We start from the raw sequence: 18,117 nt of genomic DNA on the forward strand, positions 1-18,117 counted from the left end.
CCGTACTTTCAGTAATTGTCTACAATACTTCAATACATTAATATTTACTTGTTTAAAAATAATACAACGCCATAAAACTGCATTGGCTTACATGCACGTGCACAATCATTTAATTAAAAATTCAGAGGTCTGAATTAGATAAATAGCGGATAGGTTAAAGCCAGTTTTCTGTCATAAATTTGTAATGCAGTTTCGCATCGACGATGGGCAGTGACGTTGCTTGTTAGTGGCACAAGGACACGGTGTTGGTACAATGGAAGTTATAATAGAGCAGACACAATGGAGTCTTTGATAATTGAGGGGCATCTCAAAGGTTAAGACTGTATGAGCTCCATGCGAATTTTGTAACATGGCAAGGGTGAGGAACTCCATGCGGTCTACTAGAATTTAACACAGCAACAAAATTTGTAACGATATAGAGTCTATGAATATTTAGAATTACGCCAAATGTTGGTCTATGGGAATTTAACATTACAGGAAAATTTGCCAAGGTTTAGAATCTATGGCAACGTAACATTACAGCAAAATGTAAATTGTTGTGTATGTGAGTTCAACTTTGCATAAACAGTTTAATGGCATAGGATATATGATATTTTAACATTTGCATTATTGTTTGTGTGACGAATTGGATTTGGACATTAAAGGATTGGTTCAGTGGTAATAATATAACCTCCAATATTTCCCATTTGTCTGATCGTGTGCTTTCAAGACATGGTTGGAAAAATACTTGGAATGGTCTGTAAACGGAATGGTGTTTTCACATTTTATCATTGAGACATAATTGTGAGCCTGTATCTGATTATTGATAAATGTGATATTGTGTGGGTAACACTATAGAGTGGGTACATAATTTACATTACGGCACAATTTCAGACGGTTTGTATGCCTGTGACAATTTAACTTTGTCACTGGCAAGTAAGTGGGAAAAATAAATGAAGTATAAGTATAAATAGACATAAAATCTAAGTAAGATTACTGACACTTCCAGTAAAATAACTGAAAACACCTCCGTCCACACATCGACATCGTGAAAGATCTCAGTAAGTTCTCTGCTATATCTTCATTTTTGGAGACCTTTTTCAAATTGTTATTTAAACAGGGATTTGCATTAAAATCGACGCTTAGACAGGGACATAATATATCTCACATTAAATAAATAACGTTCTTAAAATTTAATTTATTTCTTGATAGGATATTCAGAAAATTATGCGGCTTGTTTTGCTACTGTATGTTTACTTTGGAGATAAATAAACCAAAACTGAAATTAAAAATGCAGCGGAGCTCTGTAACCTAATTATTTGCAACATTGGCATGTCATTGTATGCATAGGAAGGGTTACAAACGTGTGACTGATGTTTTGACTATCATGCATATCAATAACGCAACTAAGTTTCCATTGAAATTTAGGAAAAGAAGATGCATGATATTAAATGTGTAAGAGAGAATAATCACCAGTTAACGTTGCGGTGCAGATATTTTTTCTATCTTAGATAAGCAGTAATAGCAGGTGCGATATGAACATTCGATAAAACGAACAGATTTGATTACACAACAATTTGGAGAAAACGACATTCATCCAAAAACGTCAATACAATTAAAGCAATATATATATATATATATATATATATATATATATATATATATATATATATATATATATATATATATATATATATATATATATATATATATATATATATATATATATATATATATTGTGTAAATTGCACTGTAACTTCGATAATTTCGAGTCAGCAAATTAATCATACAAAGTTAAGTATCGTTTGAGGTAGAATGGTCTGCAAACATTCTTGGCAGTGGTGTGATGCTATAAGAAGTAAATCAATACAATACTCACCGTTTGGTTTTCAAGTCCTCCACAGTTGTAAATTTAGGTTGGACGAACGTAGATTTAGAATGAATAGGATATTCGGAAAATAATCAAACTACTTGTAACAATTTAATTACTGTATTGTAATTTTGTAGTATAATCGGTGACAATGCTAGCAGTTCCACCCCGGATGCAGCTCGGCAGAGACTAAGACCCCAAACAGGGTAAATATAATTTGAATTCTAAGTTTCTAATAGTCGTGTAAAGTTTTGTTCACTCTGGGACGCACATTTGTAGAAAAACTATACTGTCTTTATTGACAATAGTTTTTTTTACGGTTTTAATGTTAATATGTAAAATCACTGGGAAGAAGCTATGTACCAAAATTAGGTAGGTTGATATTAGTAATTATGTTGTACGAGCGGAAAATAAGATTGTACGGCACCATTAAATATAACGTTGAAGCAAATGTATGTTTGATAAGAAGGATCAATAAGTTCGGGATCACATGATCGAATCAGGTTTTTCGGATCTCGTAAGGAATCTGCAAAAGAAAATGTTATGTTGTTCATAATCAGAAATCCACTTCTGTGTGCAAACACAATCTAATTAATTTCAGCAAGCTACTTTTGTGTTATTATACCGATTATGTTAGTATTACCATAGGATGGTTTATTTAATATGGCAGGGAGAAGAGTGTTGTTTTTAAATCACCCCTCAACTTTTGATCTCAAATACACTGTCTGCTTCTTTACTATAGCTCTAAAGGTTTATTTTCATCCTCCCGACATTGGTTTTTGCGGTTTTAATATTTGCCAGTGGTTCTTGGAGATGAACCAAATTTAGCAATCATATTGATAGTGTTGCCACTTTAAATCAGTTTAATTCCTTACGTTCCAAAATATAAAATATAGTAGTTACGACACATTGTTTGTTGACAAGACTACGGTTTAATTACTTTACCAAGGATTATTGGATTTCAGCAAACACTCTGTAAGACGTGTAATACTTACACGATTAAAAAGCGAAAATATAAAAGAAAATCTAGATACGTTTGACAAATGATATAATATAGGGAAATCTGAAAATTGAAATAAATTCTGCAATTATTACTTGATCTTGATCATTATTGTTCTACCAGCAAAGACATAGCATGTTACATAAAAAAACAAATCATTATGTTAAGTTCAGAATCTTCCCAGCAGAGACCGTACTAAATACTCAACAAAGTGCGAGGAACGCAGTATCATAGGAAAAAGTATTCTGTGACTGAAATCGCAATAGAAAGGTTTTCCACTATTACATCTTGTCGTGAGACGAGTTTAAAAATGTGTCCAGTGGTATAGCTAATTCAAAGTTTACTGGACCTATTATTGGCCCTGATTTACTGCTCTTACATAGATAAATGGATTCTAGTTCAAGGAAGCAAATATTATTATGAGTCACAATTGTAGTGGCTTATTTGCATGAGAACAATCATTTAATGATGATGTTAGTTGTATTGGTAACGGTATATATATATATATATATATATATATATATATATATATATATATATATATATATATATATATATATATATATATATATATTGCCAATTTGACATAGCTAGCAACACTAAGGAGTCTATAATAATTGAACATAATAGCAATAGTTTGGGCTTGAATGAATTAAATATAATATTTACTTGTAGTAACATATTTGTTGCGTTATCGAAAAATGTAAATTTAAAACTGGGGAAATAATTTGGACGGTTTCGGACCTAAATGCATTTATTATAATGAAAACTATCTGACGTCTATCGGTATTTTTAAAATTACGGGAACATCTGATTTTGTGGATTTAAGAGAACGTGTCAATATGGCAGAATATATCGTTATGAAATAACTACTAATATTGCCCATATTAAATGTTTGCTTATATGCGTTATAGCATTGCGTGGAAGAACAATCTTGAAATCGTATTAGAAAGTAAGTATTTTATCTACATGCAAAGAATGGATCGGACTTCACAGAGTCAGTAAATTATTTGCTGTCAAGACTTTGCAGTAAAACAGACAACAAGGCGTAATTTCAGCAAATGTAATCGAATATGAGATACAATTTTGCATTAGATTCTCCTTTATATGTTTATGTTTGGTCACGGAAGGATAATGTTCTGACGTAGGGATATTTGGTTTCAAACACAAAGAAACAAATGATGGTTGTTACTAGATCTTGTTAGTATTACTAATGTGCAGAAGATGTTTGCCGGGCTAAGACAAACGAAACAAAGTAAAGATGAAAAATAAAACAAAAGAAATAAAATTTAAAAAAAATCACTAAAAATGGGCTTTGGAGGAATATTAAAGTTTCGAAATTGGCTGAATGTTCTTCTTAGAGACTATGGTTTTATTGGACAACATCTGCCTTGCATGAGTATAGAAAACCCATGTAACTACTATAGCGTCTTGGCACTGTGGTAGAGCTTTGTCTCTTGACTATATGCTAGATGATGTTGAGGACTGTCATGCAAAGTTTGATCAATGTTTGTGATTAGCAAGCATGGCAAGAACCAGTTATGTTTCCTCCAAATATAAGAAGAGAATTCGGCTTATTCTATGTATGCAAGAAAGAAAATCTCTGTTCCAAGATAAAGTGAAGATAAACGCTTCTCTCTCATAGAACAACAGGAAAGACACGGGCAAGTTGTCGTTAGAGAATAGTAGTTCGACTATACACACACGTCGAGATGAAAAGAATCATCCAAATCGCGAATAAAATTGAGGCGTTTTTTTAATATCAAAGTAAATGTGTAAGTATAAATCTCTACATTAAAGTAATCTAACTTATTTATTTGTCCCCATTTATGTTTGACATAGATATTTATTTATCCTATATAGTTTTAAATTGCAAAAGCAGTGTGTGATGGTATATTTTGATCTTAAACATTTAAGTCAAGAAAGTTCTCACTACTCGAACAGCTGATTATATATTTATCTTGTAAGATGGACTTTGAATGAAATCATAATATATGGATTTACAGTGTGACAGTTATCTATCTATATATCTATATATATATATATATATATATATATATATATATCATAAAAATGTTCTGAACAGTCATAAGTATTAGCAATATAATTTTGTTTTGCAATTGTTTTAGAATTCCAAGACGTAAGTTTGGTGCTGCAACCCTTGACGCAGAATGGCAGACTAGAATCCTCAGTTCAGTTTAAATATGACTAGAATTAAACCTAGAAACAAAAATTCCAAACATTCTTTGAAAGACTTTAGCTTTGAAGGTTTTAATTTTCAGCGGAAAGCACATGGCAACGAAACGTCATATCAAATAAATATGTCGATCAAAGTAATTATCTGAAACAGGTCGATAGTAAACTTTATACCGTACGATTAAGAAATACGGTGAACCAAATATATAAGTTAAATCAAGGATCTATTAGTTCAAGGTCACTAACATCTGAATGGGTCCTTGGAATCTCGTGAGAATTCTACGTATCGAACGAGGTTGGATTTATACCTACGTTACGGACATATGTTCCGTTTAATCTGAAAATATTTCTTCATGCTACATGCTACTCTTGGATGTTACAATTTTTATATTTCTTAGTCACTATACAAACACAGTTCGGTGTATTTTAATCTGCTGCATACTCGTTGTCCAGACTCAGTTATAATCAGTCCTGGTTAATAGAGGAGTGTATATTTCCCTTCCCCCCTCCAGTCCTGTCCATTCCCGCCACTGGAAGAAAATAAATATGTATTGCGTATCACTACAGCTCTAAAGATTTACTCGCATACCCCTAGCCTTGGTCTCTGAGGGTATGAATTTAATAACGATTCTTGGAATCAGCTAACTTTAACATGTACATTTATATTTTAAACGCGTATAGTGAATTGTATTGTTAACGTTCAAGAAGGTAACATGAAAGATGCATTTTTGTAGCTAATTTCTAATCAAAAATAGACTTTTAACAGCTTATGGAAAACAAATGGATTTACGTAGAAGTCAAATAATATGAATAAAACGTTATTAATAGTTACTTGCTCCAAATACGAACTCGATGCTAAAAACTAATTTAAATATAATTTTAAGGACATTTTATTAAAACTTTGCATGACAACTTATCCAGCTTTGCTCTTGTATTACGATCATATCAATTTTGTGGATCAGTGTTGCTACATGTTTGAAATTATAATTTCCGTGAATTCTATTGGATCAAACACTTGCTGGCCTTCTTGCTGCGAAAATATATATTGAAACGCCTCTCTGTGTCGAGACTTCAAATTTGGTCAGATATAAAAATTTATATCGTTCAGAATATGGAGACCTGGTAGCTAGAACTAAAGCAATGACAATCATTCCGCAATTTGAACGTTCCGGAGACTGATATTACATGCGACAAGTTTGCAGAGAACAGGGAGGTGACCCGTCCTTAAAACGGTTTTAGCGAAAGACACGACAGAAGGTGAGAAGTGTTGTAAAGGTGGTGGATTCTCAAATAGCAACACCACAGAATGTCACTGTAAAGACATTTTGCAGCAAAAGATGACACGAAATTTGAAGTAGTACACCAAAAAACTAGGTCAAAAGTATTTAAAGTAGGGCATGAATAAGGTATAACAAACCATTACCGTATTAGGAAGGCGGATGGTTAAATGTTAACTGAATTATATTATCCTAAGGTGAATAATGACGTACGACAATGTTGTAGATCACATAACGTCTGTTAGAAACCGGTTTCAAAGGGTAGAGTGCAGAGCGTACCATTAGGACAAACGTCTTCGTTAGCTATACGTTTAAGAAAGTGGCTCTGAACGTCGGAGTTCGATCTTCCTCCTAATATACAGGAAAAACATTTGCATCAATATTTATCCAACATAGAATCAGATACTAATGGAATGGAAACGACAAAAGCAAAATGTGAGTGAGCTGGAATATGAGAGATGCTGAGTGAAAACTGAAAGCATTTCAAGATGATACTCAGAGAGGACCAAGTTCAATGGAGATATAGAGGATCTGAACGTTGTTTGAGATGCGGTAACGGAGGACAAGTATTATAATCCTAGAAATTCGCATGAGAGTTAGAAAGGATGATTTGGAAAATGTAGACGTATGCCTATAGCTAAGCGAAGGTCAATAAAAAGAGATGACAGCAACACATAAACCTAGATACGATGAATCAACGGTTTTCTGACACCCGTCGATGTTGAAAACACTTTTGATACCGAATGTGGGGATTATCGAACCTACAAAGTCTTTATATTTGTCCAGTATAGTGCTCATCAGAAAGAGCGAACGAACAATCGATTTTGGTGTAGTTTTACCTTCGCCGTCAGCTAAACAAACTCACAGTGTTCGATGCAACACCGATTCATAACTTCGAACAGCGGGTTGCAAATAAATTTCCAAGTTAGGTGTTGCTAAGGGATATTGGTTACCCGCACAGCTACTACCACCAAATGCAGCATGGTGTTTACAAAACTAGTTTTGATCACCTGATAAGTGGACCAGGGTAGTTAAAATCCAGGGAATGTTTTTTCTGAATTTATTTTTTCCATAGCTAGCACATTATTCAGACTGACGATGAATGTACAACTAAACAAAGCCATATGGGGTACATCGGGTTCATGTCAAGCCAAAATATCAGCACTCTTAGCGAAATGTTAATGAAGCAGTTGTCACGCAAGTACGGGATGAATCAAGTTATTTGTAGCATATACAATAAAAAAATTATTACTTAGGTGGCAGGTACTCCGTAATTGAAAAGTAGTATCGAACAGTTACGTATAAAAATTCTAAAGGATCCTCTTCTCATCTTGAGGTACTTGGTTCTCAAGATAGACTACTATCCCCTCAACGATTTGAATAGCACCATATTTGGTATTGGTGAGGCTGATGGCGCTATTTTAAACTTTGAATCTTGCAACGAATTTTTGTGTTCGGTTTGTGAGATTTGAGTAGGTTTACATATAGTTGGTGTTCAAGAAATACGAAACTTTCTTCTGTAATTCATCGTTTCATGTTCGAAGAAATTACATCAGAAATGATCATACCTTTTGTTGTGGGTGTGTACGCGGATGGATGGGGTGGGGAGTTAGTGTGTACCTCATTAAATAAATGGAAAAATATGCTAACATAGCCGAATGCAGTGTGTTGACGGCGTATGGATATAATTTCAAAACTGATCCTTCTAAATGAAGCCGGGGCTTGCTGATATATACCATATAAAGCCGTTTTGTCTAATTTATATCGTCTTGCATTTGTCATCATAATTTATCAAGTGTCACTTCGAACTGAAATATTTCTAAAGAATATGCTAATAATTATTTTCAGATGTACAACTTACAAACGAAGCCTATATTAAATGTTTAGCATTTATTAGAAAACTGTGCCTTTTTGGATTGTGTGTAATACTAACATAACACACATACAAATAACTCTTAATCATCCATATTCATCAATATTGCAGACCCCAAAGCATCTATTCTCCAAATGGAAAGACAGCCAATATGCAAGTCCAAAGAATGAAGAAGCGATCTACAAGGTAATAATACAATACAACTCAAGACATCATATTACATATATTTAAAATACAGCTTAGAAACAATTAGTAGACTTGCCAAGAGGACTATTTAATGACACTTAAGCGATACATTGTTTTGCGCCCCTACAGACAAAAATGTACTTACAATTAATCCCGACCTTATTAGAAGTATCAGCGTCACCACAACTATAAATTATTCTAATTAATATGTAGTCAGTTCAGAATGTTTGGATTCAAAACAAAATATTATAATTATCACTCATTTATGTTTATTTTTTGTTTATTTGCATCATTTACTTTTTCTTTCAATTAGATCTGCGACGACGCAGCTAGAAGAGAGCATGCAAATAATGGGAACCAACATTCAGCACGTAGAGGAAGAGGACGTTAAGTATGTTACCGTTTCACTGCCTTCATTCTATGTTGTAATATTTATTGCAAGGCAGAGCGTGTTTCCAGCCTTAATAAAAACATTTTCTTGGCTCTGCTCATGCAACATGGTGCAACATGTATGTTGTATATGAATGGGGAAGGGTGAAAACAAGAATATATAGTTAAGATCAATATTGTGTGCTTTTTATTTTCTTAAATTCTAGCAGATATCATAGTGGAAGCAGGGATGAAATACTTTTCTTCGAGCAATCTATGATTCTGTTGAAAGCAATGACCAACGATGCCACAAACGATCCTGTAGAAATAATAATCCCACCTCCCAAAAAGAATATTAAGGAATATGTCAAGACAAGTTATACATACATATTGGACGTTGCACGGTAAGATATTAATCTTTATAAACAAGTATGTAGCCATTGAAACGTTTCTGAGATGATTTTAAGAGATCGTTCTCCTGTTTTAGGTCGATTTTAAATGTTCGCATCTTAGTGGAAGGGATAAATTAGGTACATTTGTAACTAATGTTCAGGCAAGTTTGACAAATCATAAATTAATTTACAGCTGATTTTCCTAAACAAAGGCAGATAATCTTTTAAGTATAAATGATTATTGTGGTACTAATTAATTTACAAATATTTGCAGCAGTAAAAAGACTATATTTCAAGAAAAGATATATTAACTGTATGTACTATACTGATCATGTATATTGATGAAAACTAAAATTGTTAGCCCTTCCCCTCTCCCGTAAGTTATTGATTTTGCGCCGACGAGCGACGAAGAGATTATATTACTGCACTTTTCAATTTGGTTCTTCTCAGTACAATAAAGATGTCCTGTCAATATTTTCGCAAAAAGGCGATAATTGTTCTGTTTGAATCCTTTTTGAATTCATCCGCTGATATAGTTAGATGCAGAACCAAAACAACAAAATGTATCTGTAAGGCTTGAAGTTGGATACGGTTTTTAATACTTTGAAATTCAATTCTAATATAATGATTTGCTAAGAATTAGCAAAGATATTATAAGTTATACTGGCTGAAATATTTATCCTGAGACAAGTACTTAATTGCTCAGCGTGATGCACACACAGCTTTGGGATAGGTTGTGCTTTAATCATAGCATATTCACCTACAATCTTCTGCAATGTATAGAATGTATATGGTACAAATTAATCATTGATAAAGCTGGAATATATATATATATATATATATATATATATATATATATATATATATATATATATATATATATATATTTAACAAGTCATCAAACAAAAATTGGTTCAGCATGCGAAGAAAATAAACAAAACGTGGCAATCAGATTAAAACATAGTAAGCTTCATGGCAAAGTTTATTCATCGAGAAGACAAGTGGCTCATACCAAAAAAGCTAAGACAATCAAGGAGTTTATTTAAATATTAGTTGGTTACAATGAAATATAAAAGACAGTGATTATTGCATGGGCTTGACAAAACATTAGGGTGGCAGCTATTAATATCGTCAGCTGCAAGACAGACAACTATTAAAAAACTATGGCTACAGGTAAAACAAAAAGCTAATAGTGTACTACCTCATCGAAAAACAGGTTTTAAACCAAGTGTTAACGTTTGACACGCAGATATATAATCAATAAAGGCACAAACACACACCAAAGGGTAGTATCATAGGAATAACGCTTCGACAGAAAAATGAAAATTGTTTTAACACTGCTTATTCCTCTTCATTTAATTCCCAATTTCGTTTAGGTAGATGGTGAATGAATTCAAAAAGACTCATCAAGATTGCTTTACCGCTCAATACTAATAATAATGTCACAAGTTAAGTTCAGTTGGGTAATGGTCCTCAAATAGAAAGACCAGGAAGATGGTCGATTCTTGATAAAAATGGTAACGGTGCAAACAAAGAAACAGGCTTGATAGCAATTATCAATCGTGGTTCAGTTATAGGGCCTGTAACTAGTTTGTTTTCATATCTTACAAATAATGGTATTATGCATTTGGATCTGTTTTACTACCACCACCTGAAAAATATAAGCTTTTATAAATTAACCTCATATATGATTATCCACATTATCAGGTTGTTAATAGCTTCTTATTCGGATGCAATTTCATTTTTGTAATATAAGAAAGTAAATCAATGATTATACTGATGGTAAAAAGTTTGCTAGCAATTATTTTAAAATAATCTGATGAATGGCATAATCGGCAGCTAATAAAGTAGGTCCGACTAGAAGCAAATCAAAAGCCAAATAAACCTAGAACTGAAAGGACCACCAAGGAAATGAAGCCAAAACAAATAAACAAATTACGAAATTGTGAAATTTTGATAATAAGACTAGAACATGAGATACTAACGCAGAGGTTTCTGCACTGAGAGATATCCCCCTGATTGGCTTACTATTTAAAACTAAATAATAATATACGAATAAGAGTTATTGCTTAACGAAGAAAAATTAACGGAAAAAATTAATCCTAGCATTTAAACAAATAAATATGAAATTACTTTCAGGTATGTATGTGAGATTGATCGAATGTTATGTAATTAATTGAATTATAATCACATATGTTTGAATACAATGAAAATATAGTAAGGGTATAGAATATGTCAATATGACGACTAAAACTAATAGGATAATGCGAGTACCAGTATGCGAACGTTTTGACATAAGAAAAATAAAGCTAACTGGCAAAAAGATTACAAAAAATGAATGTTGACCCAGATTCAAATCACAACAATACGTTAAACAACAAAAAAGATAGGAGTGATTAAATAATACTTCAAGAAGATACAAAGAATAACACTTTTTTTCAGCAAACACAAAGTGGCGCTCATACGATATAATAATGACATACTTCATAAAAAATACATTAATGCACTAAAAGAATATTTACAGGACTAATACTCTCAGACCTATCAACATGGCACATGTAGAAGTAGGACAAAATCAAAATCTAACATCATTACAGTATTATCGCAAAATAATTAAAACCGATAAAAATGAGAACCATAAAAATGAATTATAATAATTAATTAGACCTTTAATGGAAAGATAATAAACATTGATGATTTTGATTTATGTGCATTTAGAATGTTATATTTGATGGATGTTTGTGTGAAAACAAAATCAACAAAATCTAGTCGAACATCGTACTGGACACATATATAAAACACATTAACAATCTACTAAACACACGCTTAAAACAGTGTTCCAAAATTATTAGATTACATTGTTCACACATTATATACTTACAACTAAATCCAGCTGAGAACTATTCGAGTACCCGCCGGTTTTTCTACCCCTCCCACAAAAACGAGAGATTTTAAAAAACTAAAAGCATCAGGGCTATTAATAATGCACAAACGTATTCATTTCATTTATTGATGTATAATTTCTAACCTGACTAATGCTAAAGGGTCCATAACACTGTCACAGTATTGAAGTTTCAACGCAAACGTAAAATCGTTGTATTAGAAACGTTTCACAAAACCTTTTACAACTGAAATCATCTAACATTTTTGAAATTAAAGAATTTCGCTTATTGATAACAAATGTAATAGAACCCATAATATAATGGAATGAAATATTGTGACAGTAAATATAATTACAAAGTTATTATTTTAATTGTTGACAACAAGAATGATAAGAATGCGATTCGGGACAATTACGTTCGTAAAATAGAAATAAAGGGATCGTGTCACGATATTTTCAAGTGCATGCGAAGAAAACCAGGATAAAACGTATAAATTGCATATGACGAACGCGTAATGGAAGAAGCATTTCGTGAATATCTAGAAAATAAAAACTTAATGATAAATTTATAAAAGTTGTACAGGACTAATATTAATACTAAGTAATTTTAATATAACGCAAAATATATAATTTCATAAACTTAAGCCAACCAAACAATATGGCACGTATGTTATCCCATTTAATCAGACCATAATTAATAAACCTAAAACTGATATAATATATGAAACTTGTAGAAGTAAGTTCAGTGAGAAATTTCAAGGAAAGAAGTAGAACTCAGTATAGATGATGCCGAGCTTTATTCTGCTTTTAACAACGATCGTGACAAAAATTAACTACTTTTAATAACAAGTGAAAGAGATGGCTAGTCGAAAAGTTGTAAGCATTGGTTCTGTGTCAAACCACTATAGGTAATAAAGCAATTATAGAAATCTAAGTTGATCTTAAACACACCTTTATGGATTTGGCTTTAATAAAATTTCCGACAACAACCCAAACATATCATTACAACCGATTACGTTGTTTACGGATGATTCTAGTCTTCCTAGGTTTGCTTTCACAAGATCACTAGCGTTATCATCTTAGGAAACTTTAAATATGGGAGATAATAGAGTCATATATTTTAAATAAACTAACCAGCTGCTGCCTTTTATAATTGTGCTCATGTTATTTCTAACCGGACTAATCTGTTGTAAATTAATTCAGAACGATATTGCATGCGGCCTCGCACAAAGATTATTGTTATAAGAGGCAATATATAATAAAATTCAATAACAATGATAATTTTTGTTGCATTTATCATGTTAATTAAGTAACACAATAACATTATCAGAGCCTATTTTTTCTTGCATCACCATTAGCTTGTTTTGATCTCTATGAATCATGTTATTTTATAATATTAATGCATCCATCTGTAAAAGTTTGGCTTCAGCGACACATGTATTTTATTTGGGTTTGTGATATGTTTTTCTACAACCAATACATGTTCACCAACGTGATCTCATATACAATTTGTCTTAATATTTATTGAATTTTCTTCGGAAAATAATATGATCTTGAGGATTTCTTTTACAAAGAAACATAATTTAGAGACATATTCCACCAGGTCTGAATAATTTCTCTACTGTATTTGAAATTGGTTAGTTTATATCCCGAGGTTTTGATAATGGTTATGAGAGCATTCACTGGCAAAATGAAGTGCTGCTACAACAAGATTATCATTTGATAGTGTTCCTTTTTCATTTGAATAATCTTTTAAACAATCAAGATGCTTTTGTCATAACTCGTCAAATAAAGATATTTTATTTTGTACTTCTTAAAATCATCATTCTCAGATGAGATGTATCTATCTGCTAGTTTAAAATTTGAAATGAAATTGTGTGTGGAACACTTTTTGTAATTTGCTTCTAAATCAAAAAAACATTGTTAACTAATCATCAATTATCTGAAAATGACACCATAATTACAATAATATTAGCCACAACAGGAGATCGCAATAAAATATATATACATTATGTTTATAATCTTTTTAGCGGTTCTAGAAATGGTGAAAATATGTTAAACGTTTATTGCAGTCTATAATATAATACTTCATTTCTACCAATCAGAAGCCGTGTTATTATAAAATATTAGTTTGCAATTGTTTTAAAAACTTTTGTTTTAAAAACCTAACGTTTACCCAAAGCTATATACGTTGCAATCTTCTTCCCCAACACCAGTTTCCTAAGGAATAACGTTCTACATTCAGTCTTGATCTTTGTGCAAATACAAAGATTATCAGACGTGCTAGACATATTTTTATGTGAGATGGCTATACAAATACTAGCTCCTTCAAAAGTATTTGAAAATATGGTTATCTTTCGAACTGTCATAACACAAAATAACAATTATGATGAAAATTCACAATGACTTACAGATAAGATAGATTAGGAAAATGCATTATATACATATTTCTTTCAGGGAAATAAGACGAATAAACCTTGAGAACCAGTACTTGAGAAAGATTCTAGATGACCTTCATAAAAATCTACTTCGTAGAGAAGAAACAAACCCAAAGGGCACACAGAATGACCAGTCAATTTTAGAATTGGAAACACGTACCCAAAAGGTTATACAGAAATTCCATGACACGAAGACGTAGGTTTTCAAAGTTTTCTTGACTTTCTTTCCCTAAAAGTATCTACTACTTTAATAAAGAAAGCAACTTATCATTGTATACCCTATGAACATGTCATTGACAACAGTCTTAGATTAATTTCGAAATGTGCAATGCCGTTTTCACTGCGAGGTGTTAATTTGACTTAAACGTTATAACATTCAACTTTGTCGCAAATGGGGTTAAATGTTTTCTTATAAGAACGTTCGATAGATTGACATTTACTGACGAATACATCTGTGTTCAACGAATTTGCCGCAGTCCATTTAAAGCTTGGTGTTACGTTTAAAAATGTTTCCTTTCTTTGATTGACTTTACTATTATAGCAGGAGTGAAGGCTGAAAATGTTATTAGAACAGCATACAGTTTATATATTTCAGGGATTTAGAATATATATACACCATGGTATCTCAAATTTTCTCGGCTACAGTTAGGGATGAAGCAAACGAAGAACAGACACAATCTGCTGATAGGCATAACAAAGACATTGTGCGAGGAGTTCAAACAATCCATAGATTTTTGACAATTCAAAGCGTTTCTGGTCATATTATTGAATCAATCATAATTTATCCAATGCATTTATATTTTTGCTTAAATGTAGTGAAAAAAGAGTTTCTCATCCCCAGCCACTGATTATCCCAAACTTCTCCTATTTCGTATGAAAACTGTCCAGTCTTAACTTTATTTACTCAAATGTCGTAGTGTTCTCCCCATGGCAGTTGTAAGTTATTAGCTGAATGTGAGAATCCATATTCAGCCATCGTTACTAATTTGAACCAGGACATTAAGAATTATAATATATCTTACTACTTCCCTTGGCATTCTAACTTACTGAGTATATGTAAAAGCATTTGGAATCTGGAATGTAATGCAAATAATATATTTAGTAAAAGAAGTATGTACAACATCAATGTCATATCTTTGTAAAATCGGAAGCATCTGACCAATACAAATTGTCACTAACTTAGTATTAGATAGTTGGAATTTAGTTTTTAAAGACAGTTTACTAAAACTATGAGGTCTAGTCTTCAGACTAGAACATGCATCAGCACGTATGCTGCTAGCCTTTCGTGACGCATTCACCATGAATCGTTTGGAAGAAAATACACAACCAAGCAATATGTAATAAGGTACCGTCACTATTAGGCTGTCACCAAAATACCAAATATCATATCCTGTCAAATATCCACCGTTTCAAAAAAATAGTTTCCAGTTCTATCTTTAGTTTCCAGACTTTTCGTTATTAATTTGGTTTGTTTTTGAATTCATTGACGTTAAATCGCTGTTTCTGTAAAAGTCAACCGAGACATCCGTGTACAGCAATGCAAAGTCTAATTTTGTACCGTTATTCCTCAAATAATGTAAAAATAATAAGAGTAAAATGTTTGATAAAACACAACATTGACTTAACCCAACCAAACACGTACATGTTGATGTCGGACCATTTGGCGATTTCACAAATGCTATGGGATTTGCATGCAGGATTTACTATCACAAAAGTGTAATTAAATAAAATTCTACTTAGAGCAATGATGTTATGTATATTAAAGAAAAGTAATCATATAGCATGGGACGATGTGACGAAGCTAGATTGCAACCAAAGATCTCACCGGGAAAAAAATCACATTACCAAAATCAATAACTGAGTTAAATCTTATCAAAAATTACATCAGATCATTAGAAACAACACAAAATGAGTTTACAAGGTTATCTGTGATAGCGCCAGATCACATCAACAAATCAGATGTTTACAAATTGCCAGATGACAGAAAACAAATACCATTTTTGTTACAGCTGGCTGCATGATTTTATCAAGGAAGCAAAGAACCAATTTATCAACGATGATGCCTATCATGTTTTTCAACCTTTAAGATTGAAGGCGATGGCGCATTTATTGATTCCACAATGGATGACAAACGAATATCTGCTATCGTTAATAATGTTGTTCATGACAGCAAGTATATATTCAGAATAAAAGTTTATTGCAGAACAGGTTAGTGAAGATGATCTGATTTGGATTATACGTGATAAACTCCACTATGATATGGAATCACGGCGACAAAACAATGTCGTCATAATAGATAAAATGTGTAAAACAGGTATTTTCACCGAAATTGACAAACCATACAACAATAACGCATATCCAGGTTCCGTAGTTGTTTATGCGCTTTATTGCTTGAATAAACCAAAATAGCAGCTCTTGCTCCGGAGAAAATAGGCTCTCCAAATTGCGTGGCTCACCTGTCATGGAACATTTTGTAAACTCGAGATGAAGAAACGGACTAATGAATCAAGAATTTTAAAAAAATAACTGGGAAAACTCTCTTATTGACGGAGCTAAAATAAATTACGTTGAAAACACGCGGAAGATTCCAATAATTGTAAGTGAGATTTTATAGGATTTTATAGGACTCTGGTAATTATCGTAACAAAGGTGCTCCAATAACCATTATAGACCTTATTTGTCATGTGTGGGCAGAATCAGTAACTACATTTCCACAAGAACAATACGATTTTACCGCGGAGATATTCGTCGGAATGAATCACTCCAACGTGCTATGAAACAGATTCCGGTAAAATATGATGGCGACAACTATGATTTACTCCTTAACTGTTTTACTATCACTTCCGTTGTTGCTCATATAGCCCAACAAAGCAATAAATGGCGTAAACACCAAATGAATTTCTCAGCGATATATCTATTTCTTTTGTCGAGTTTGATCATGGCGGTCTTTATAACATAAAGTATAATTCCTCTGACATGATTTCAATTAATAACATAGCAGCTTATGCAGCGGCTTTTCCTGGATATGTCGAGTGTCATCACTAGTTCGAGCAATTCGTGCATGCAACACAAGAAATGAGACGAGTTGCAATAAACGGGCCACTACCAAATATCGATCTTCCTGGATTTGCCGAGATTGAATCATTCGAGTTTTTAGCGAGTATTCATCCTGTAGTACCAATTTGGTTAGGTAGACACTTCAATAAACCGGATACCAGTGTCAAACTCAACGATTGTTGTGCAAAACATACCTTAGTGGGGCCCCAATAGTGTTTTTACGATACGTGATCGATGTTAATATTTTCTCATTGTTGACTGTAACCTCTTTGATAATTTCGTACAAACAACAAAGAATAAATTTGGTTACCACAATATGACAAACATATTTGTAGAAATATTATTGGCAAAGTAACATCAGCTATCTCACGTCGCTGTACAAGATTAATTATGGATCAAGCAGAATTAGACTTTGTCATCAAGGACACAGCGGTGCGAGATGTTCACCTGTACACCACGAAGAAATGCAAAAACACGAGATGGAATAATTATTGGCATGATCATTAGCTACTGCGACAGCACTTATCAATTTACTCATTTATGATCATCTATGCTAGCGTACTCGTCGATAAACATTATCAATAATTAATAGATTTCCC

At 32.6% G+C, this 18,117-nt stretch overlaps 1 protein-coding gene across 5 annotated transcripts in view; it reads left to right on the forward strand.

The window, feature by feature from the left end:
- The window catches only part of LOC149797656 (uncharacterized), an 81,123-nt gene that overhangs the window by 14,242 nt on the left and 48,764 nt on the right, over positions 1-18,117 (forward strand). For 3 of the 5 annotated variants that reach the window (XM_089962564.1, XM_089962566.1, XM_089962568.1), the window contains exons 7-11: positions 1,987-2,055; positions 8,307-8,381; positions 8,695-8,772; positions 8,981-9,154; positions 14,481-14,657. In XM_089962564.1, coding sequence (XP_089818690.1) covers positions 1,987-2,055; positions 8,307-8,381; positions 8,695-8,772; positions 8,981-9,154; positions 14,481-14,657 — 573 coding nt within the window. The remainder of the gene's footprint in view (positions 1-1,986; positions 2,056-8,306; positions 8,382-8,694; positions 8,773-8,980; positions 9,155-14,480; positions 14,658-18,117) is intronic. The other 2 variants (XM_089962565.1, XM_089962567.1) reach the window with 2 other exon arrangements.

This window comes from Sinohyriopsis cumingii, chromosome 6 (genome assembly GCF_028554795.1).
Source record: "Sinohyriopsis cumingii isolate HCF-2022 chromosome 6, ASM2855479v2, whole genome shotgun sequence".
Lineage (NCBI taxonomy): Eukaryota > Metazoa > Mollusca > Bivalvia > Unionida > Unionidae > Sinohyriopsis > Sinohyriopsis cumingii.